The sequence below is a fragment of the Haplochromis burtoni genome, unplaced genomic scaffold, assembly GCF_018398535.1.
Source record: "Haplochromis burtoni strain Fernald_Lab_line unplaced genomic scaffold, NCSU_Asbu1 Contig_288, whole genome shotgun sequence".
Lineage (NCBI taxonomy): Eukaryota > Metazoa > Chordata > Actinopteri > Cichliformes > Cichlidae > Haplochromis > Haplochromis burtoni.
In genome coordinates, this window is record NW_024582649.1 from 464,221 (window position 1) to 489,643 (window position 25,423).

At 39.3% G+C, this 25,423-nt stretch overlaps 1 protein-coding gene across 3 annotated transcripts in view; it reads left to right on the forward strand.

The window, feature by feature from the left end:
- The window catches only part of LOC102310091 (neuronal PAS domain-containing protein 3), a 358,526-nt gene that overhangs the window by 85,269 nt on the left and 247,834 nt on the right, over window positions 1-25,423 (forward strand). For 2 of the 3 annotated variants that reach the window (XM_005941008.3, XM_014339622.2), the window contains one exon: window positions 9,765-9,863. The exons of the other annotated variant lie outside the window; for it this stretch is intronic. In XM_005941008.3, coding sequence (XP_005941070.2) covers window positions 9,765-9,863 — 99 coding nt within the window. The remainder of the gene's footprint in view (window positions 1-9,764; window positions 9,864-25,423) is intronic. 3 annotated transcript variants of the gene reach the window in all.

Consider the following 25,423-nt stretch of genomic DNA (forward strand, 5'->3'; position numbering starts at 1 on the left):
AATAATAATAATAATAATAATAATAATAATAATAATAATAATAATAATAATAATAATAATAATAATAATAATAATAATAATAATAATAATGTAGCTGGTAACCAGTATACCATGGGGAATAAAGCAGATCAACCCATGAAAGACATTAATCATTTAACTATTTAACAAAATTCTTGTGGGTTTATACATGAGGAAAAACTTTTCAACTCTTTATTGCCGATCATAAACACACTATGTCAGCGGTATTGTATGTATTGTTTGTTATATGGTGAACCGAGAAGTGTGAGTGAATGGTATCTTTAGACCTGTTCAGCTCTCCGCCGTGGAGGGAGGCCGACATGTCAGGAAGAACAGATAGAGATGTGTGTTGTTGTGGTGGAGTGCAGGTGCAAGTCTGCCACTGAGGGTTCAGTTTACACACTGTTTGTGCACCTGTGTGCCAGCGTGTGCATCTGCATGTGTGATATTTGCATGTGAATCTTTGTGAGGACAAATTATTTTTCAAGGTTAAGAGCGATGACATTATAAAAAGGCCATTTCTCACTCAAAGGAACATTTGAGACTGTGTCAGCACCTCATGTGTCCGTACATGGATTAACCGTCTCTGCGTGTATGCCTACACGTGTCACCCTCTATAAACTGAGCAGAAAATAACCTTCATATAAACAGAGAGCACGTCAGCGACTTCTTATATCTGATCATAGCACTTATCATTCGTTTTATCCTCCTAGAATTTGGATGGTTAGTCAAAGCTGTCACTTTTTGAAGCTCCAGTGCAAACTTTAGCTCAATGCAGGTAACAGCAGATCTGAGGGGAAAAGAAACTACAAGCTCAAATTACAATTTTTAGATGTGTGAAACAGAGTAGAGGTTTCTGGCAAAACTTCTCTACATCCAAGGTGAATGGAGAAGAGCATAAAGTCTGGATCGGTTAAAGCTCCAACAACACTTGCATAAGGATAACTTTATTGTTTGACACATCATTTACACATTGTATGGCAATTTATTTGCTAATTTCCTTATTCATTTGACAACATTAGATCCACAGCAAAGAACGTTTCAGTAACACCAGCTAACAGCAGCAAAAACCTCAGTGCCTGCCAAGAAGTTCAGGATATCCTCAGCAGCTAACTTCAGTATTACCATCATTGGTCAGAATTGAGCTTCACAGACTCATCAGCCTCATTTGAGTCTGTGAAGGTCCCTTTTAAACACTTTTTACTGCCTCCTCAAGAGGCTTCACCCCTGGTATTTTGACAGCTGAGGTAACCAGTGCACTGAGAGCCTACACTTACTAAACATGAACGCTAACCTTTGGAGGTTACGGAGGGTTAAAAATAATAATACAAAAAAATATTTAATTGACATATATCTATGTTTTTATACTCAAGCAGTAGTAGAAACAGGCCATTACAGGGACACACAGAACAGCTAGCTGTGGCTCAAACAGATCTTTATAATGATAACAGTGGAAGGGGAGCTGTTACTGTTCTCCTTATTTGCGCCCGTACTGTTCCAGTGGTGGATCAAACATGGGAAGAATTTCAAATAATGATATCCGAGTTTGTACAAATAATCTCAGCAGGCTTCAGACTGGCCCAAACATTGGATTTCAAACAGCTTTTGTTTTCAAATCATGCCCCTCTGTTATATCAATGAGAGTGGAATCACTTATGTTGTCATGTCAGGACACATCTCGGGGTATGTGCATACAGGCACCGCACACAGAAGAATTTTTTTCAACTGAAATCATGGAGCACTTTAGCAGAGTCCCAGAAAAAAGCCAGCACCGGCAGCTGGAGTGCAACAGTTCTCCTTTGAAGAACACACATATCTTACACTCAGCCTGAAACACTGAGTGTGGGAAGGGATTTAGTTTAGGAGTCCAAACCTCCTTCAGCTTAACTGCTGTACTGAAGCATGACTGACTGACTAAACCTGGACCAAAACATTCGAACCAGCTAGGGAGAAAGTGTGTTTCTGTTCGTGATATTGTATGTCATATGTGTGTTTATAGTCTCTTTGTGTGTGTGTGTGTGTGTGTGTGTGTGTGTGTGTGTGTGTGTGTGTGTGTGTGTGTGTGTGTGTGTATATTCCAAAAGGGGCAGATTTGACCCTGCCCTGGAAGTGTTTAAACATTCTCGTACCAAACAGAGAGGTTACAGTGTGTAAGCAGGAAGCTGGAGTGTGTGTGTCTGTGGTGTCTCTGTGATTTTTATACATTTTTTATTTCATGTGTATTTGTGTGTGGTGACGCCGCTGCTCGCTAAACTGACACATTTTCAATCACATGGTTTATTCCGAGGAAATTGTTGAAAAAGAGGGAAAAGGGCAGATTTCTGCGGCTCTGCGGGCTACAATAGGACAAGCCAGGATTATTTTTTTTCACTTGCGTGTGTGTACGCGCACAAGTGTGTGTGTGTATGTGTGTGCATTCGCAGACAATGCCCTGGTAGCCAATTTGTAATATATAGTCGGCCTTGAAAAATGGCCCAGATCTCCCCTTCGCTGTCTGCAATTTAGCTCTGCCGGCGCCCAGCAATACCCATTGTACTGCCTCCCACCACTGCCATTTTGGCCTGATGGAGTGTGTGTCTGCACCTCGCGTGTGCGAGAGTGTGTTTGTTTACTTGCTTACGTGCATCTCAGTGTGCATTTACCCATGAGTCTGTCTTTGTGCGTGCATGCACTGGTGTGCGTGAGCCAGCAAATGTGTTTATACTCAGGTTATTGAATTTCTGCTTGTGCATGTTGGTGTGTGACACAATGTAAGTGCACGTCTCTGTGAGGTGCTGCGCCATTAGTGTGTGCCTAAAGTTGTACTGGTTATTTAATGCGTACGCATATAGTTGATTTTCTGTGCTCGTGTTTGATGCAGCACGGTTACTCCGTCTACTTTCCAAAATGACAGCAAGAAACCTGAAGGCAACATTCAGGAATGAATGGATAAAAAAAGAGAGAAAAGTGAGAGAGAAGGGAAGGATGGAGTGAAACGCAACAATTTAGGTAAAGAGAAAAAGAAAGACTGGAATAAGATTTTTAAGGATGTGAGAAAGAGGCCACTGTGTTAAGATGGACAAAAAGACGTGCATGTAAAAGCAGGTTAGTTGGGCACAAGGATGAGGGTCAGAAGAAAAAAATGTAGCACAGGAATATCCGGAGAAAAAGATGGAAGGAAGAAGGGCTAAAAGGTGACTTTATAGATGTAAGTTTGACTGCAAAAAATTGTTCCTGAATTGAAAGAGGAATGTGGACAGTAAGATATGTAAGATTGGAGGAGTTGTAATAGAGACTAATGGGAAGCAAAGGATTGGCTTGATTGTTTGAATGAGGAGTAAAGATACAACGATATGAAAAAAAAGAAAAGACGAAAGAAAGATTTAAGGATATAAAATGAAGGTGAGCAGCAAAAATAGAAAAGTGAGGATTATGCATGTCCCGAGATGTTGCCTGTAACACCTAACCCACCTCAAATGTACCGAGCCGATCATGAGTGTTCTTCCTATACTGGACTAGAAATGGTGGCACACTGTCCTCTCTCACATATTTGTTAATGTCTTAACAAAGCAATTTTTATGGAATCAGCTGTCAGTGATGAAGGCAATATATAGTGAACATGGTGATAATCACACCATACCTGCGTCCAGCTGCACTGTATTCAGCGGTACATAGTGATTGGCTGTGCATCCGGCACATAGTCTAATGTGAATATACCCTAAGGTGGAGCCCAGGTACTCTTGGGATGAAGCTGAATCCGTTAACTGTATATTATATATTGAAGGAGGAGCAAAAGCAGGAGTATTCATGTAAAGAATACCTGACTGAGACTTTTTGAGGCGCTGTTAGGATCCTGAGGACTTTGACATGTTTGTGTGTTGACTTATTTGGCACCACCTCTTTTAAGGGTCTTGGTGTACCACCAAAAAGGCCTACACTATTTTGTATACTAATTACAGGGGAAACATTCATTAATAGTCATTAGGTAAGTCCTTGTTAACACATTTAAGAAAAAAAAGTTTAAGCTTATAAAATAATTCATAAAGTGAAGTGTTTCTTGACACTCTGATAAAAATTCCCAAGTTCAATTTTTCTTGACTTTGAAGTATTACATTATGCAGTAAATTTCACCCACTCAGCAGTATCATGCACAAATTCATTTCCACCTCATTTCCACTGATTGTACCTGTTAAATAAAGTCAGTGCATTTTCTCAAAACTCTTTTTTCCCTTCAAAACTCACATACAGTGCAGACAGTCCGAGTCCCTTAACCCTTTAAAGCCGGTCGGAGCGGACACGCTCCATTTTGCGTAACTATTTTTAAATCCTGGTAGCTCTGCAACCACGTAAGCTAGCGCAATAATTTTTTTTGCATATGAAACCGGTAGTGACCGAAAGAACGAGATCGCGGATACAAGCGGCAGAAATGAGCTTCCTCCGAAGGGTGGCTGGCCTCTCCCTTAGAGATAGGGTGAGAAGTTCGGCCATCCGGGAGGGGCTCAGAGTAGAGCAGCTGCTGCTCCACATCGAAAGGAGCCAGCTGAGGTGGTTCGGGCATCTGACAAGGATGCCCCCTGGGCGCCTCCTGGGTGAGGTGTTCCAGGCATGTCCCACCGGGAGGAGGCCCCGGGGCAGACCCAGGACACGCTGGAGAGATTATATCTCTCGGCTGGCCTGGGAACGCCTGGTGTTCCCCCGGATAAGCTGGAGGGGTGGCTGGGGCAGAGGGAGGTCTGGGCTTCTCTGCTTAGGCTGCTGCCCCCGCGACCCGGCCTCGGATAAAGCGGACGAAGATGGATGGATGGATATATGAAAATTGGTGTATCTCAAAAATAAAACTATGAAGACACTTAAAATAAATTTCCTTGGTGGGAAACTAGTTTGTGCAACTTTTTTGTATTTACAGTTTTGAGGGATAAGCCTCTTAAATTTCTCTAACTAGAAATATATGTTAAAAAAACAAAAACGATTTTAATTTTTTTGTAGTTTATTGCACTTTTTTGCAATTTATGTAATTACTATGCACTTAATGCAGACATATTATTAAAATTTGGGCTATAATGGTTGTATTGATGTATAGCAACTTGAAATGCTCCAAAAAATGGCTCCACAGCATGTAAAAATATACTATAAGCTCTGGCGGACTTGGTTCTATGGTAGGTCTTAAAGGGTTAATCTCACATAAAAAACATGGAAAGGATCACCCTCCCCCCCTTTTTTGCATCATTTTCATCATGCGTAGTAAATTCTGCCTTTGTCTTAACAGAAGCACCATAGCCCGGTTGTTGTTAGCCCGAACCATGGCTGATATCGTGTAGAAATCTCATTTTTGATAATCTACTATTCTATTTTAATGCAAACCTTTCCTTATCACAACGTAAACCTCACTACAGTGGAGGGAAGGTGAAACAATAAAAAAGTAATGGGATTCAAAATCTGGTTTTCTGAGTGATCTGATTTATACCGTCAATAACCAACCTTTCTCAATCTCTCGACTTTGTCACAGTTTCGAACATGAGACAGCCCATATGCTACTCCATATGTCACTCGGTGTCTAATATTGCCGCAGCTGGTGTGGCGCTGACGCCAAACAACACCTCATGTGTATCTCTGATATTCCAGTGTCTGGGACAAAATGTCAGCATTTGGTCAGCCTGGGAATTGTATGGTGTGAGAGATATTATAAACAATTAACAATCTTGCTAAAACTTTCAAAATGTAAAAAAGAAAGAAAGAAAAAAAGAAAGAAATAGAAAGGACTAATAGTTACTTTTGTTGAAGAAATAAGAGAAAAAGTTCATTTTTTTGGCACATGTATGTCAATTTGTTGATGATTGGCTACACTCTCTGGATTGTACCAGCTGATGAAATAATATAACAGGAGGGGTAAGCTTATTCTACATTCACTTGTAGCTACAGTACCAGACTGAATTGTTATTGGTGGGTCTGAAAACCAGTCACGTATAGTTGTTGTTTTATCTGGGATTACATTCAGTCTGAAAACATTGTGCAACTTTTTTACTATGATTTTCTGAGTTGAGCAATATTGTTCACTGAAACTGTGCAGGTAGGATCTCGAATAAAAGTATCTGTGGAAAAAAAAGCTTTTCATTCTGGTCTTCTGATTGGGTCCAAACCAGGAAGTGCTACAGTGCTAACAAAAACACAAAACTAAGGATACATGTTTTCTGATTCTTATTCATGGAATTGATGGACAAATTCTTGAGCGTTATTAGCATTAAAAGTCACACATGCTTCTAGCTGGCTACTCTCTTATCACCTTTTAAATTGGCCATATAGACAAACACATATTTTCAAAGCCTTGTAAGTCAAAAGTGTGCAAAAAAGACATGCAAGTGAAATAAAACATACATTGTCTACAGCAAGTCAACAGTGACTTTTCATTTAGCTGTGGTATGTAATTACATTTTCTCTTTCTTCAGTCATTCGTCCTTAACTGCTTAACTGCAGTCTGATGTTGAGCACATGAAGAAGGTTTATTAGAGACTGTTTGATGAAAAGACTAGAAGCAAAAAAGAGTATATTTACCAAAATTAGGAGCTAAAAGACGCTAAAAGGCTCTGCAGCATTCCAGACCTCCATCACTTGTAGTTCAATACAAGCATCACTTGTATTGAACTACAGTGATGCATTTACATTATTAAGAACCATTTGATTCCCTGCTTGTATAAGGATATTGATGAGATCAGAGTCAATGACCTTGACAAGTGAAAACTCCAAAGAAATTGATGGACTCAGTGTCACCGAGATAAATGTTTACAGGTTTTAAGAATATCCATCAAGCAAAGGCAATCACAAGGACAACTGAGTAAAGCAGCTTTTCATTTACCCTAAGAGATTTGGAGCAGGCAGATGTCATATTTTACTCCTGTTGTTTTTAATATATAATGTGAGTCATGACACAACACATTGCACAAAACTCCTAGAATCTTCTCGTGCCCGTTACATGGACTGGAACTTAACATAGTAGTCTCTGTGCCGAGTCAGACTCTGTGTCTCTTGAAACCTGCTTAAAGCCTGCTGTATAATCAACAAAGTACACCGACCTCAGTGACAGAACAAACCTGCTTTTCTTCTTGCAGATGACAGCGCTCTTCTTATCTTTTATTGTTTTGTTTTTTCCCCTTCCCCCACAACAGAAGCGATCTGTTTCCTAGTCATGCATCGAGAGATCAAATCTAAAAGTAATACAATCTCTGGACTTACATCGCAGTCGTTTAATTTGAAAACCAACTCTCGCTGCCTTCTCCGGTAGCTTTAAACTGAAATAAGTTATGCCGGCGGTGCCCTCGCTTCACCCTCTGACAAGAACAATAGCGGCCGGCTCGCCTCAGAAAACTGTGTTTTACAATAATACTTGTCCACAAAGCAAGACCGACAATGTCAATGGTTTTATGGTGCGCTACACAGTGCAGCTAATGTTCTCCTGCAAGCCAGCATCGCTTCACTGCGTCTCCCTCTCGCTCTCTCCTCCTCCTTCCTGTGTCTTCCAGAGTCTCTCTCCCTCTTTCTGCCTCCTGTTTTTTTTTCCTTCTCTCTTTTATTCTCCTTGGCTCTCCCTCGCTCCCTTTCTCAGTATGAAAAATCCATTCCGGCATGGGTTTTGACAGCCTGTCTTTGGTGGGTGTGTAAAATTCAAATAATTCACTGTTTATAGACAGTCACTTTGGGGCTGCTTTGTATTTTGTATTTGACTCCGGTGTCACTTTGCCTGCCCGTTGAGTCCCAATCGGCAACATTTAGCTTTTCAAAAAGAAAATAAATAAATAAATAAAATCTGCCACCAAACTGCAGGTTAGTTTTTGTTTTTTTTGACTGTTTCCAAGGGTGGGAAGTTTTAGGCGACCAGTCATGGTGGGAGATACATCTTGAAATACATCTGAAATAAGCGATTATATTCTAAGCAAACAAAAGAGTGTTAAATAGTGTTAAATATGTGTTGCCACATTGTTTTGTGGCATATTTAAAGCCCCCTTGAATGTAAATGTTTGCACTTGAGTGTGATTTAAAAACCTTTCGCTGTCATACTTTTTTTTTTTTTAACCTTTATCATCCAACTTTACAGTTTTGTCTCCCCTTTATTAGTGTGGCTTCTTGTAGAGGGTACATGATGTTAACACTGTAAGAAAGACTGTAAGTAATTGCCCTGTGTGGCAGTTAGATTTGGGGGGTTTTATTTAGAAAATAGGTGAGTTGGTGGCCCAAGTGGAATAGTTTAAGTATGTGTGGGTCTTGTTCACAAGTGAGAGCCGCGAGGGATTGACAGGCGGATTGAGGAGGGTTAGTCATGACACACAGGAAAGTCTATGGCTCTGTGCTTGCTGCCTCTGCAAACTGGTCCCAGATAAGCAGCAGAAAATGGATGACTGGACCATCTTTGCACATTCTATAGTGAAATACGTGTTGTGCCTTTTTTTAAGTAGATCCTAAAAAAGTATGTCACTGACACACAGGAAGCAGTTTGATCACATGTCAAACTTTCAAACTTCAGTCACGCATTCAGATCAGCAACAAACTTGATGAAACACGTGTAAGACGAGGAAGTAACGCAGCTTCACTGTGGAGCTAGCTAAGCTAGCTAATCTCAAATGCATGGAAAGTGGAGAAGCAGCAGCAGAAGGAGATTAAAAAAAAGAATAAAAAAGACGGGTAAATAAATGAATTAAACAGTTTGTCTGCCTCCAGTTGTTCATGCAACAAAGTAAAAACAGACTGACTGCATCTGTTGACTCAGTGAGTCGCTCTTCCAATGCCTGAAAGAAGAAGCTACAAAACCCCAAAGTGACTCGTGTTAAGGGAAGTAAAGTTTGCAGATAAACTCGCACTGTATTACTGAAGTACATTAATTTACTCTGCTGTGCTGATGCTGGATTGTTTGTGGCGGTTAAATAACAGAGTAGTAAGTCATCACACACCGTGATTCAATGCCAGTACGGTAATATTTTTGCAGCAAAGTTACCAACTTATCGTTAACTTGTTATGGAAAACATCTGTTATGGAAATTTAGTTTTCCTGTTAGCCAGTACCACATGTATAAGTGTGTAGCCTACATTTATTGCTTTCTGAGATGTCTATTCTTTCATAGGTAAATATTGTGCTTTTAAGTACTAAACTTATTTTTGGGGGGGAAATATCACATAAGTTGACATAGTATATTTAATATTTGCACCATATATCATTTATAGCAACCTTTTTCACATGGGTGCTGATAGCATTTGTGGTCCTGATAATGCTGAGTGTGCTACCCCCAGTTCACACAGATATCGCCATATTACATCACATCTGCAGGACCCTCTATGTTAAAGATATTCCCGCAGCTATCGCAGCTGCCTGTTTATGGGTAATTAAACAAAGTATTTGGATTCTTTTTTGAGTGTTATTTTCATATAGACTTGAGACTGAGAGATCCACAGTTTGTTGTCCACTGAGCTGGAAATGCCCAATCTTTCATTATTTTTTCACATGAACTGCCAAATTATCATTTACCTACTGCTTATCTGCAGAATATATTTTGCATCTAATTCTCTGATTTTCCATGACATTTGCACTGTGCTTTGTATGGTTATTTTGTCTTTGGTTCCTATGCTCTGTTCCTACGTTTTTGTCTTTGTTCATTTGATTTTCCTGTTTTCTCCCTCTTATTCTTCATTTAAGTCTTGTTTTTACTCCCACTTCTTCTTCTTCTCCTTTTTTCATGTGGCTGTCGTTAAAGAACCTCTTCACGTTTTTTTGTGTGTGTTTCGCAGTGACCCCTACTGGGAGCGGCCAGCTAATGCAGGCAGCTGCTCCGCCGCCCGGCCCAAGACCCTTCACCTGGCCGGCCAGCAGCATACCTCCTCACCATGGTAACGTTTGTGTGTGCTCCTTGTAGCAGTAGCAGTAGCAAAACCAGTAGTATAACTTCCCTGTGTGTGTGTGTGTGTGTGTGTGTGTGTGTGTGTGTGTGTGTGTGTGCGTGTGCGTGTGTCATCGACAAAGAGTGGTTTGAATGGATTGCCAAACCCTTTTTACTGTTGTTTTATTGTTGTTGGTTCATATACAGATTTGTCTTAAAAGGAAGGGATGTACGTTCGTTTTCATGCATTGCCATTTAATTTGCAGCTGATTTTCTAAGACGTTAAAGACGTAAGGATCACCAATTCAACTTGTTCCATTCAATTTCATTCCAGGATAGGCCTTAAAATGGAACGACTTCCAGCACTGATGTGACTGGTTCTTTGGAAGACATTTTTGCTTTGATTCACTTGTGCTGGCACCCAACTCAATTTCTGGCATCAGGGATCCTCTGGCCTCATTTTACCTGACGTATTATGTTGCATAAGAATAACTATGATGAATTCCATGCAGACAGTCATACATATTGTCAGTTTTGGAAAAACTGAACAGCTGCATCTGGTTGGGCATTGGTTGCATCACTGTTGTAAAGAACTCCTACTTCTAGAGAAAAGTTGAACTGATACCCCAAAATGACTTATTTGCTAAAGCCAGGTATCAAAGTATCACCCAGGGTTAATGTTCTGCATCCAAAAATTGCATTTCATTTAGTCATTTTCTGGGAATTGTACATCTATTTCCCACAGGTCAGCAACAAGGAATTTACTATGCCATCAAATATTATTTTGAACTAACTAGAAAAAATGAACAAAGCGTCATAACATCCAAAGTGAATGTGGGCCTTCTGCTCCACCATCTCCAATTTGCCTGAAAGTTTCATGGTTCAAAGTCTGGGCAAAGATGTTTGCTGTGAAACTTTTTACATATATTGAAAAAATACACGTTTTCAAGATATGTTTTTGAAAAATGGTCTAGTTCCAACATTTTTTTTACACTTTGACATTTGAAACAATTTTTGAACATGAATATCTCAAAAACTATAAAAAATGCCTGAAATTTTCACTGATCTTTCTTACCATTAAAATAAACCAGGATCTGTAATGTTGGACCAATAAATAGGAAAATCTATATTTGAACGCACACTCATAAAAAACACAAAAAAGTAAACAAACCATCCACCCATCCACGTATTCACATCCGCTTATCCGGGGCTGGGTCATGGGGGCAGCAGCCTGAGCAGAGCAGCCCAGGCCTCCCTCCCTGCCCAGAACACCTCACCCAGGAGCCGCCCAGGAGGCATCCTTGTCAGATGCCCGAACCACCTCAACTGGCTCCTTTCGATGTGGAGGATCAGCGGCTCTACTCTGAGAAAAACAAAACTGCTATTTAACCTTTTATGCTGGACTGAGCAAATATAAGTTCAGTGACAAAAAAAAAATATTAGTAAACAATTCTAGGATTTCCAGATAGCGTGCAAATTATAACTGCAAAAATAATGAACTTTGTTAAATATGTAACTATTTTTCCTTTTTGAGACCTACTCTACCTTCCATTTGTAAAACCTACTGGAAGTCTTATAATGCAGGTTAAGAGACCTCCAGGGCAGTAGGATAGTAGTAGAATAGGTCACTAGAATAAAACTTCTCTTCAGATTCAAATAGACGACCTACTGAAGTTTTTGTTGTTGTTCCACAATTTGTTATATATGATTAATTAACAATGGCAGTTGAAAGAATATAGCCTTTTCTTCATTTTTCTATCTAAGAAGTTCATATAATAAAGTATTCCACATGCTCTATTTGAATTATTGTGAAATTCAACTATATGTCATTGAGATATTGTCACAATTTGGCTTTTGTAATTTTCATTAGTGTGTGCTTAAATATGAAACATTGCAGGATGACTTGAAAGCCAAAATCCAGAGATTTTCTGATGTGCCTGTACCCAAATGACAGATTGTGATTGATTTTGATGTTAAGAAAAACCAGTGAAACTTTCAGGCCTTTATCTTTAATAGTTGAGATTTCCGTGTTCAAACATTACCTCAAATGTCAAAAGTGCCAAAAATCATACTGGGAGTGGGTCAACAGACCACTTAAATATGTGTATGCACTATTTCCATCTTGTTATATATATATATATTATAATATATATATATATATATATATATTAGGGGTGCAACGATACACAAAATTCACGGTTCGGTTCGGTTCGATACTTTGGTGTCACGGTTCGATATTTTTTCGATACAAAAAAATGTTCATGCCTTTTTAATTTGTCATTTATTAAAATTATAAATATATATTTTAACTCAAAAGTACAGTTTTTAAATTTAATGTTGCTGAAACAACAAAGGGATAAAATAATAAATCTATCTGATCGAGAAATCACTCATCTTTGGAAAAGAGAGTTTATTACAGAGAAATGGCTCTTTCCAAAATAAAAGCTATACTATACGCTTCTTCTGGGCTATATTCTCAGCAGCATATTAAACATATCAGGTCCCCATAAGGAGAATCATGTGCTAACGGCTGTCTAAATGACTCGGGTAAAGTTTGTAGCATGCGTGCTTGTTGTTTTTGTCTGCTTCCACTTGTCTTTGCACTAGGATGATGTCGGCGTAAATGTGCAGTCATATTCGTTGTGTTCCCACTAGTGCTGTCAGCGTTAATCTGAATACGTTAAACGCCACAACACGGCAAATCTCCGTTAACGAGCTACCGCGGATCGCCCCGTGCGTGGGGCTGGACGGCCAACACGTTAACGAGCTAACTGCGCTAACACACTAGCTCCCACCCATGTAATTGAGCATTGCGTGGCACATCCAACATACTGTTTTACTTTAGTCCATGACGCGCTTACCTTCAGGGTCATACGTCACATGAAAACCAAAATAGTTCCAAACGCCAGATCTGAATGAGGGTGGGGGAGGTTCAATTTGCCATGTTGCAAGGAGAGCTTAACTTCTGTCTCGCTAGCTTGCCCTGCGCTCAGTGAATCTGCGTTCGACTACTCCGCCTAGGCTGCACTGTCGAGCGCAGATCCACTGAGCGCTCAACACAGACAGCATCGTCAGAAGGAAAGTTGATAAAATAAATTAAAAATTTTGTATTGTTCGATACATATGCGTACCGAACCAAAAGCACTGTATCGAACGGTTCAATATCGATACGAATATCGTTGCACCCCTAATATATGTGTGTGTGTGTGTGTGTGTGTGTGTGTGTTGAAAAGTATATAATATATGAAGCTACAATTTCACAGCAATTAGCTATGGACCTTAACATTTTCAGGCAACTGGCTGGGCACAAAATGTTCTATAAAATGACCCTAAAGTCAACACAGAAGAGACAGAACAGTTTCATTAATGTCATGATTTGCACCTTTTTAAGTCCTTTGATTTTCGATGCAAACTACTTGTTTTTGTTTTTATGACATTGTAGCCGTTTCTGGTTTTCCTGGTTTTGTTTTAACCAGATAATGTTAATTTTAAGAAGCCAACTGAAGCCAATGCAGAAGTGTCTTTAACTGGCATTTTTTTCTAATAACTTGCATCTTGTTGGCCGACTCATTTCATTGCTCAAATAAATTTGATTGTATAGAAGTCAGGGAGAAAACAAATATTACAGGCTTCACTTCTGTGTGAACACTTTCCTGATGGGATTATGGTCTAAATCAGCGGTCTCCAACCTTTTTTGGGCCACGGACCGGTTTATGCCCGACAATATTTTCACGGACCGGCCTTTAAGGTGTCGCGGATAAATACAACAAAATAAAACTAGTACCGGTACCGAAAAAAAGAAGATTCATTCATAACACACGTGAAAAGACCCAGGAAAACCGAGTTAACGATAAAAACGATAACAAAATAACGCTGAAAACCGATAAAAACCCTGAAAACCATACATTTCACACCTGAGCCTCAACTCTCGCGGCCCGGTACCAAACGACTCACGGACCAGTACCGGTCCAAGGCCCGGGGGTTGGGGACCGCTGGTCTAAATCACTAATTTCAAGCCTTATTTAATATAGCATGACAGTGATTTTTTTTAAGTTACAGCCCTCTTAGAGTTAAAAAGGAGTGTAACAGCCCATGCTTCAGGTTGTATTGACAAGGACTGTCAATCACTACCATATGAGCATACAGTCGTCCTCTGTTTCGTCTTACTTGACACACACTCCACTAAAGCTCTGAGATGGTAATGGTTCAAGGTGGTTAAATAAAGGCTTCAAGACAGGACTTCACTAATTGGTGGTTCCCAAATTGCTGCTTTTATATAAACTGCTTAAAAAGCTGTAACAGCAAATTCACAAATGCTGTCTATATATGTGAGTATGAATGTCAAAGCTCAGTCTGATTATCCTCGTGTGTTTATGTACTGCCATAAAACTGCATTATTCTTTTTCGATAGTTCATCCTCTCCACCCTTCCCTCTTCTACCGTCTTTGTAAGTGAGCAGTGAGAAGAAGGGGATTTGACACCAGGAAGTGAACTGAGGCCTGGTGCATTGTGTCTCGAGTTCTGTGTATTATTGTGTGCGTGCGAGTGGTGGATTACAGTACTGGAGAATAAAGGGGGGATTTGTGTCGGAGTCGGGCAGAGAGCTGAAAGGAGACGGCAGTTAATAGCTCATTATAGCTTGGCTTAACACCATGTAGGGCTTCTAGAAACACCAAAAGTTCGGCTTGACAGTAAATGACAAATTTAAACGACTCTGTGCGTTTTAGGCAGTTGTAAAATGAGATGTTTTTATTTATACATAACCCAACATCAGGATTTTACTAAACTGTTAGAAGTAGGAGAACGAAAGGGGAGTAAAAAATGTGTCTATTTGACTTTGGTTCTTGTCTATTAATTTGTATATAAATGTGTATATGTCTGCTGAGCTTGTGTGTATGTGCTTTTTTAATCTTAAATGCACGCGTGCTTGCGTGTGTCTAGAAGGTGAAATTGAGATAAATGGTGTAGGAGCTGGGTGGCCCTTGATATACACTCCACCTGTCTTCTCTGCTTACAGCTGTATTCATGCGGTTGTGTGTATGTGTGGCAAGACACTACCACACAAGGTTTGTTTGGTGCAGTCACTTTAATTATGTGCATGTGGGAATGCGTATTTGTGTAATGTGCACACCTCTGCTTGAGCTTGTGAGGTTGTGTGCGTGTGCTGCTGTTGCATGTGTTTGTTTTAACTGCGTGCATGTTTGGGTGTGGAAATAAGCAGAGTGGTTGTAAACTAAAAGAGACAGGTGTACCGAGGAGAGTATGTGCATTGCAGCCATTCTCACTTTCCTCTCTTAGAAACACACACACACACACACACACACACACACACACACACACACACCAGGAAGATGGCATTCAAAAGATATAAAGAGACTGTGTAAATGAGGAGAGAGAATATGTGTTTTCAGTGTTGTGAGACAATAAAAAAGAGGAGAAACTGGAAGGACAGAGAGGTAGTTTGGCTGAATTCTGGTCCGGTAAACCATCGACAGGATGAAGCCACATGAAGCTGCTTGGCTGAGACTGTCATCCTAAGAAATATAACAGCAACAGTACCCAAAACAACATACGATGGCAACAATCTCCCTAATAAAATGCATCTCTTGCCTGTTGGGTATACTCGTCTGTGTTCACCACCTCCTGTCGACTCCTGCTATTCATAAATGTGCCACGGTATTCATTCAGAAGCACATTGCTTATGAATGTAATCCAGCCAGCAACTGTGTTTCACCTGGGTGAGTTATAAAATGACAAGTGTGCACTGTTTCTTGTTTCCTCCTGGCTTTCTTTGTTGTTATGCTGTACCGGGTGATTTTGAAATCCCAAAAGTATGATTTTAAATACTGAAATAAACCAAACCCCTCACTGTATTAATCTATAACAGACCACTGTTATGTTTAGGTTATTTACTGCAGTGTGTGCCCTCTGGCAGTTTGTACTGGTGGAACATGAAGATGGTAAATAGGCAACATGTTGGAATCTATTGTAGAAGGTTAGGGTTAGGGTTAGGTTAGGGTTTCTAATTCATACCTTCAGCAGTTTGAATATTGGATTGATGAAACAGTCCAAAAACAAGAAAAACAAAGAAAAAGTAACACTGTGGTACCAGCAGTGTATTCTTTGTAATAATGTCCACAGCCCACATAGCTGCACTGAATAGAGTTATGCATCAATTGGATCCTGTGATCACATGCAAGACTATTCATACACAACCAATATAAAGTATCATCTACATCTGGCTGATTTTGCAAGATCTGTTCCCTTCTTTACCTTGCCGATTTACAACATCCATTAGGAAGGGCACCACAGTCCAGAGTATGGCAGCTAGCTGTCAAAGACATCAGTGATTGAGGACATTTAATCATTAGTTTTATAAAGACTACAGAAACCTACTGGTCATCTAGTTGAAGGACTGATGAGCTCACGCCACAGCGAGCCATCTATTGTCTGCCCCTTCCACTTGAATTCAAAAAGATCACTACTCATTTTCCTGTTGCTGATTAGAATTGAATCAAATTTAATCACAGTGATGACCTAATGGGTCTTTACCCAAACTGTGCTCAAAGTCAAGGTCAAACTTGTTGCTTTAGCTGTGATGGATCACGAGTGGGATGAGCTAAGTCGATGCTGTTCTGGCTCACCTATGCAGAATATTCATAAGAAATGTATGGGAGGCATGAAGAACATAGCTACTGCAGTGACGATAAGAACAGAATAATGCAAAAAGTAGAGGCAACGTAAACATACATGGTGAGCATGAATGAAAGGGACCGTATGACAGAACCAGGCAGATTCAGATAGAGAGATTCAAGCTGTTGCATGTGTGCTGCTCCGCCCCTGCTCTGTCCTTCAAAATGACAGCTCTAAAAACACATAAATCCTCCTTCGCCTCCTCCTCTCCTGTGTGTTATCCCCCTAAATTTTATTCTCCCTCTTCCTTGAATCCTTCTCTCCATTCTTCATCTTCTGCCACTTCACATTCTTGCTTTCCTCTCTCTCTTGGACCTTTTCTTCTCTCAGTCTTCTCTCCTGTGTCTGCTTTCCTGTTGTATGTTCATTTATTCTTCCTCCTGTGTCTTTTCCACACTTCTTTTTCTGTTTTTTCTTTCTCTCCTTTTTTCCTTCTTCCACATTTGGTCATGTTCTCTCTCACATCCTCTATGACTCCCTGTTTTTCTTCTTCTCCTTGTCCTCCTGTTATTTTCTTATTTTCCCACTTCACTTTCCTATCAGTTGTCGACCTTGTTCAGTGCCGTACCATTTTCCTATTTCTGTACTCCTCATTTTTCCTTCTTTCTGTCCGTTTTTCCGTTTTTTTCTTTCTGCTTCAAAACATTATAAATTATATTTCCCCTTCCGATCTTTTTTCTGTTACTTTCAGAATTAAATGTTTTATATTTTCAGTTTTTGTTTTAATTTTTCACTCCTTTCTTTGCTCTCTTAGGTCATTTATTTTATTTTTTTGTGTTTTTCTCCTTTTTTTGTTAATTATTCCCAAAACTTTCTTTCCATACTTTCTTTTCAGATGTTTCTTTTACACATCTTTTTTTAAACCTTTTCTTCTAGTATTTCCTTTTTCTACCTCTTTTTGCCTTTTCTTGTTTCCTCCTCCTTCACTTTCTTTCTTTCTCCCCTCCTTCGACTTCATCCCTTCCTCCATCACTTACTTTTCGTATAGCTTTCTTCCTTCTTTTATCGCTTTCTTTCTCCATAACTTCTCTCCTTCATTCCTTCCTTCCTTCCTCCCTTGCGACAAGTTCACCTTGTTTCCTAGTCTGTGTCTGAGCAGTTGTGTGACGTGTTCTGATGTTAGTTGGTTTTTTTTTTTCACTCCCATGTCGCATGAGTCAACTCCTGGCGTGTCGCTGACTTTGTTCAACTGCCTCTCTTTGATGCCACTCTTTCTCTCACCTTGCCTTTCTTTTCTAACCTACTTTCTCCTTCGATTTTTCCCTCACTTCCCCAAGAACACAATATAGATTCTTCTCCTCTCCATCTCTGTCTTTTTTATTTCAATGAGAGCAACCCAAATTCAATAATTTAACTCTTTCTTCTATGTCTTTTATTTTTAATATATTTTATCATCTACCTGTGTCTTTGTCTGGCAGGAAACATGTTAATAATGGATTGTATAGATTTAGACATGGGAAAAGGGTGTGTGTGTGTGTGTGTGTTAGAGAGAGAGAGAGAGAGAGAGAGCGAGTGAGCAAGAGCAGAGATCTTTTGAAGTCGTGATGTGATGTTTGTAGTCCAAAAGCATTGATCTTGAGACCCATCTGTCTGATTGCCACTGAAATCAACAGTCAGAATGCTTGATGAGGTTTGTTTGAAATGAATCAGCAGGATGAGTTTTAGCTAATATTGCCTGAGACCTTGTTTACCTTAAAGAAATCAAACGGAGATAGTAAACATTTAGAAGCTTTGGCTCTGGGTTGCAGCTTTTTTTTTTTTTTTGCATATTATCAGTTCTTTTTGGGAAGATTATTAAAAATAATTTCCATTCTTGCTATATTTATACTATTTATACAAGTCTAGACCAGCCTTATTTGACCTATTAGTACTTTTTTAAAGATGAAACTCAGATTTCAGATGTTGAGGGAAACTTTGAGGTAAAAAAAAAATCTTCTTCAGTTTAGGCTTCAAGCTTTGCCAGTGTTACTTTAACTGAGGATTATAAGATGATGTGACTCAGTGCTGTGGGTTGTATCCACTCAAAATATAATGTTCCTCTTTTTTAACAGCACTTCTGATGCACTGGTAGAAGAAATACAGAAATAATAATATCACAAGCTACATTCAAGAAGTCTCTGAAGTGCATAAATGTCTTCAACCCAGAATGCTCTGCAAACCTCTCATTTCTTCATATATTGCTATAAAACAAAGTTTGTAAAATTCTAAAAAGGTTAAAATTCAGTATTTGGTTTGACCACCTTTGTTCTTCAAATTAGTCTCAACTAGGCAAGTGTTGTTGTAATTTTTTTAATAGTCTGCAAGGACTTGAAAGAATATTCAAAGCTCCTCTTTGGATGTTGGGTATCTTTTCTTCCATTCTCTGTCAGGATGATCCCATGCTGCTTAAATAATGGGCCAGGCTCTGGTAAGGCAAATCCATGACGGTGGCATTACACATTAAACATTCTTATTACTGCACTGGAAGTGTGTCTGGGATCGTTGTCGTGCCAAAACCTGAAGCCACAACCAATCAGACGCTTTTCAATATTGCACGATGGATTAAAATCTGATGTTTCTTCATTTATGTTTCCAAGAGATTTGATAGGATCCTAACACCACTGGCTCAAATGTACCCCGAAATGTTATACAGATGGCCACAGACACCCACTGTTGTACCTCCTCTAAACATATTGATGACAATTTGACCTACAAGACCAATTTTCGTTGATTTTTGGTCCAGTTCTTATGTAATTTGGCATGTCACTGGCTTGTCTCCCTGTATTTCTTAAGAATGACTTCTTGACAGCGACCTTTTCATTGAGACTGCTTCCGATGACGTTCCGACCAACAAAAGACGGATCAGCTGAAGGGCCAGATGCAGCTCTCAGGTCATGTGTCTGGTCTTTGCTGGATTGTTTTTTTCTGTTTCTTAAGGTCATGACTTTTCAAAACTGTTGATCTCCTGTAGATGGATTTCAGACCTTTCACTTCTTTTGTCCTCCACTTGTCCTCCTCTGCAGGCCATGCTGAGATTGGGCAGGTTTTTGGCTAATAGCTCCTTGTTGGAGCAGATATATGCTGTCAAAGTTTGTTATTGTTGGCATGTTTTAGTTAATCCCTTGACTAGGGTAACTTTTTAATGCATAAACAGCTTAAATTTAAAAAAAAAAGGTCATCTAAAAATGATCAGGTATAAGGGCTTGACTGAAAATGAAAGACGATCCGAAAGCCTGGAGGACTGTTGCTCAAGACCACTTAAAACAAATTCCAAGAAAGTCTGACTCCTTAAAAGAAAAATATAAAGAACTGAAGACTGACTTTTGCACATTAAATCTCTTGTCTTTGAATCACAGCTATGCAAGGCATCTTATAATAATATGCTTCCCTGTTCTAGTGTTTTTATTACCTTTCCTGTGGAATATCAGTTTGTATCTGCTGTAGCAGTGGAGTGCAGTATTTACACAGCACCACAATCTAACCTACCCATCCATTTTGATTACTGGCAGCTTCACTTTCACAAAGCAGTTATTGTCACCACTGGGCTTACACTGTACCTGGAGGATAACACCACAAAGCAGCATGCAGATAAACATCTGAACTCTTTATTTGGCCTCTTTAGACTCTCAAACACATGTGAGCCTGTCAGCGAGCATCACTCTTTATTTCCACAAATCCCTCAGTCCTCTCGCACAGGCCTCAGCGTGTAGCTCATCTTTGACATGTGATGTACCGGAGAGGCAACGCGTGATGTGGCTTTGTCCCAAAGCACTCTGAGAGAAACTGCTGAAAATGACATCTTTTTTAAGATTTTTGACAAACGTTCAATAGCATCTCGGCTCTTTTCTCCCCATCTCTTTTTCTCACAAGAACTCCCTCCTCTCCTCATCTATCCGTCTTCATAACAGCAAATCCCTCACCTCATTGGACAGCTACCCACCTGTGGCGCCCGCAAAGAATCGCTCAAATCTCGAGCAAACAACCCAGCATTCTTATTCACACTACATCTATTTACTTTCGCTTATATTGGGGCTTTTGTTTACAGTGAAAAGATTTGACTTTCACCCTGTCTTCACCCTGTCTTCACCTGCCTGCGCTGAGCCGCTGCTCGCTGTTGCCCGCGGCACTATTTCAGCATCGCACAGGCTTGTTACTGCAGCGAGGTTTCCCCCAGAGAAAGAAGGAGCACTAGAGAGACACAGTGCATATGAAGAAAACCTGCTGTTTTGCTCCATTAGAGTGCCTATAGGTGTCTTTTAAACTGTTTAAGGAGAGGAGGGAGTATCCTCACAGCTTTTTTGTTGTTGCTGTATATAGTTACTTCAGTTGTATTAATGTTGAGACAGTGAGAGGCAAAGGAACTAAGGCTCATAGGATATTTGTTTCCTTCACCCACAAAACAGATTCACTCTCTGTTACTTTATGAAAGAAATCATCAGTCATACCTTTCAGTGTTATTTGAGGCGCTTTTGGAGATTTGAATTCTTGCAGTTTTTAAAGGATCTGAATTCACTTTCTCTCTAATCTAATTTAAATTCCACAGAACAGAATCCATGCAACAGACCTGTTGAGCTGAAGTGTAGTTTAGCATAATTCCACATTAAACAAACGTTCTCCTTGTTAGTTTTACAAATGAGAGTAGTCTATGGTGTTGCCGTTGTTAAATTTAACCTAACATAGCATACAAAAAGCAGCCTGCTGTTCACCTTGATGTGCTGCGCTTTCTTCAGAGGAGGAGAGTTTATTTCAAGTGCTTTTTTGTGTTTGTGGTTTTTGGAAATGGAAATGGAAAAAAAAACATAATGAGGTGGAGCATCTTTTCCTCTCTTTTATGGTTTTGTGCTGCTAGTCGCCATATTAAATGTACCTAAAGACGGCTGAGCTGAGAGCTGATGCATCAGGCAGATGATATGTTTTTAGTAAGCATTCTTTGGTCTGTTAATTAGTTTATTTTTATGACTTAATCCTCTTGGTTGATCGTTAACAGTGGGATATCATGTTGTACAGCTTACTGAATAGACACCATAAAATCTCTATTAGCTGTGTGAATTCAAACTTTTGTGTGCAAAGGAGATAAGACAGTATTTTTGGTGTTACTGCTGCAATGAATGTATGTGTCATCAGAGCAGTCTGTGGGGCTTGTGCTCAGGTGTTTGTGACACTAAAAGAAGATGACCTCCAGTCATACTTGGCTATTTTAAGGAAAGATCAATTAATTCTAGATAAAGAAAATGGAAAATGTATCAAGTAATGTGGATCAATAGATTTCAAACTCAGCTTTATGATTCTGGGACTTTAAGACACTAAAATGCTTCTGTACTTACTGAATGTACCGAACCAAACTTCTGTGAACTTTCCAGGCAAAAACTCTTCATACCTTCTCACATACAAACTTGCTCTTACCTGCCTGTTAAAATCAGCATGAAAAATATGTAACTAACTTTAAACACATGAAAGCTAATATTTCATTCTTAAGCGCAGTGTGCTGACAGACAGAGCGATAAAACTCTTATTAATAATTCAGATTGTTTGTCGAGGAATGGTGGATTTTCAATTAGTGTAAATATATTAAGAAAAACATGAGGTGGGGTGGGCGGTGGGAGAAATCTGGTGTTCCTGGTGAGGCAGCAGCAATTCAGAGAAAGCCCACAGCCAGAGCGCAGCCACTGCCTCTGATGTACTCCTTATTAATTTCATTTGCTCTGTCCAGTGAAAGAGAGACAGCCGTGGAGGGAGAGGGAGAGAGCGCAAGAGAACAAGAATTTGTAATTTGGTGTTTTTGAAGAAAAAAAAAGAAGATCAAAGGCAAATTAAGTCAAGCAGGCCTATGTAATGTGTGATTTAGATACCCGGAGCATTAACTGCTCTGTCAGTACAGCAATGAAGCGTGTACTCTGGTGTGTGTGGATAGCACACTTCTTCACTTATATTTAGTTTGTGCATGTGTGCTTAAATATACATGTTAATGCATGCATAGATGAGTTTTAAAGAGATATGATATGTGTTTAGATATTCAGGCTTGCACTATTATTACCAGTAACAGCAATGGTAATAACAGCAATTCAAGTAATATTAATATTATAATTAATAATTGTAATAACTGAAGTAACAGGAGGAATAGTATTTCTTCACATAGAAATGTATTTTTTATAGTGGTTGTAACATTTTGTATGTTATACAAAGTTTTCCATAACATTTTGTTTAATTGTTTTGTATACAACTGTGCCTTTTTTGAAAATTAATTTGATTTATATTTTATCTTGAAATTGCAGCATGTAGTATTAGATTTTGCTTTACTTTAATTATTTTTTGGGGAAGTTACGTAACATCAAATGTCAGTGATGAGCTTTCTGGAACTTTCCTTTTGTACTTGTGGTAACAAAAGTAAAAAGTGTTCTTAGGGAAAAGAAACACTCGTCACAACTTAAAGTTCAAAGCAGGCGAGACACCACGGAGAAGTGACGATCAAGCTGATGACAATATGCTAAGTTAAGTACTCTAAAACCCTCTCAGAAAGCATTAACCCTGACATGATGTGTGGGTGTGTGTGTGTATGTGTGTGTGTGTGAGAGAGAGTGATAAACAGAGAGAGAAGTTGTCAGTAGACCTTTTTCATGCCAACTCACTGCACCACTGTTTGCAGTTAACGCACTAAAGAAAACTTAAAATACTGTAGGATGCCTCGAAATGCTCACCATTTGTTGTTGGCTTCACTCATGAGCTTTTGCTACATTGTTTAGATCCCTTCAAGAAATCAATGTTGTGTTGTAAACCTAAACTCTGAATCTCTGATCCAAATTTTGAATAGGTCTATCCCTGAGAGAAAAGGACTATTTCTTGTTTACTCACAGAGACCATTAATGCCAGAATTTATGAATCCATCACTTTTGAAAAGATCTCAAACACCTGAAATGAATGGCAGAGCCTCCACCTTGTTTTACAGGTAGCTGTAGACACTCGCTGTTGTACCCCTCTTCTGATCTCCTCCATACATACCGATGATAGTTTTCACGATGGGAATCATTGCTCCATCAGACCTGTTCTCACTGATTTCCAGTATAATTCTTGTTTAATCATGTTCATGTTAAATCATGTTATTAGTGCAAAAATACTATTTCATGCCTGTCATCATGAAAATTTTAAAAAGAGTAGAAACAAAGTATGCATTTTTGTGACAGACTGCTAGTAACAAAGTGACTGAAGATAAGATTCAAAATGAATTTTTCTGTCATGTATAGACATATGGAAAAGATATATATAAATCTTATAAAGTTTGTATCTGTCTTGTGTGAAACTTGTATGAAAAGCATACAAGAGTGAAAACAGATATAAGATCCCTTGAAAAATTATATAATGAAACTTGTATGTTTTGGATACTTACTAAAACAATATATGAAAGTAATGAGAAAGTGGCCACTTTCATGAGTAAATCATATAAGTTTTTACTATTTCTTTTCCATATGGGTAGACATGACACTTGTTCATCCCTTGAGTTTGGTACAGTTTTTATGCTTAAGTGATTCAAATGTCAGTGTTAAGAGTTTAAATTACAAAAAAGGAGTGGAAAAGCAGCAATGCCACAAAAGAAAAAACTTTAATAAGATTCAGAAATCCTGAAAAACTTCCTCAAGACCACAAGACAATCTGGCTCCTTGGAAGCAAACTATAAGGAAATGCAAGCTGGCTCAAGACTTTTGCACAGTGCCATGTAACACAAAATCAAATCATTTCATTTCAGTAACATCTCAGGAGCTGAAGCTGCAGTAATAGTAACACACCTACAGTGTGTGGCTCTGCTACCTGTGTGTAATGATCCAGCTGTTGGCCGCTGCAGCAGTTTGACTGACAGGCAGCAGAGGCTGCTATTATTCATGAGCGTCTTTGACTCACATTTCAGCCATAATTAATAAACTCACACATGCCTGTAAGGGTACTGTGAAATATTAACAAGATCACACACACACACACACACACACACACACACACACACACACACACACACACACACACACACACACACACTCTATACAGTGGTGCTAAAGCCTGTTACAGAGAGGAAATGGGTGGAAGAAAGACAGCAGAGTAGGAGGAGATGACAGCAGGGGGAAAGATAGCAGGAGAAGGAGTAAAAATGGTGCAATTATTGGAGCTGCAAATTAGCAAATATTTTCATTGGCAGTTGATCTGATGAGTACTTTTCCAGTAATCAATTAATCATGAAGTCTTGCAAATGTATAAATTAAGTGAGAGATACTGCAGTGTGTAACGCAGCTTCCATGGTAGTTTCAGAAGTGCCTCATGCACACATGATGCGGTAAACACTCACCTGCCAGTTTAATGCATATGTGTGTGAGAAAACCAGAGAAAACCAGGAGACAAAGACAGAGAGATGTTTTGGTAAGTAGTGGTTTAACTAATAACTGCTGTAAACCGTCTAGCAGCCGTGCCAGCAGTAGACTGAAAAAGCAGCTTTTGTTGTTTACTCTCTGTCACAACTCAAGCACACACACACACCTCTCCCTCTATCTCCCTGATCCAAGGTGATAGACAGGCCAGATGTGTGAGTGTTTGTCTTTTCCTGCACCTGCATACATTTATTTGTGTGTGTGACAGCCAGTCACCTTGCAGGTCTTCAGCTCACGGCTGAATGAATAAACATGAATGCCTGTCTCCTATACTCCCAGTTCCACCACCACCACCACCACCACCTAGCATCTAGACAGTGCTGTGTTTAGTTGTTGTCATATATATGAAAATTAATTTTAATTTTAAAGCATATTTAAAGATGGCAAAACTATAGAGATTTATGTGGAAGAAGGAAACGATGGTTATCATTTTTGGCCACTTTGGGCAGTTCATGAGTACAGCATTAGTATAAGAGATATTAGGTTAATATGC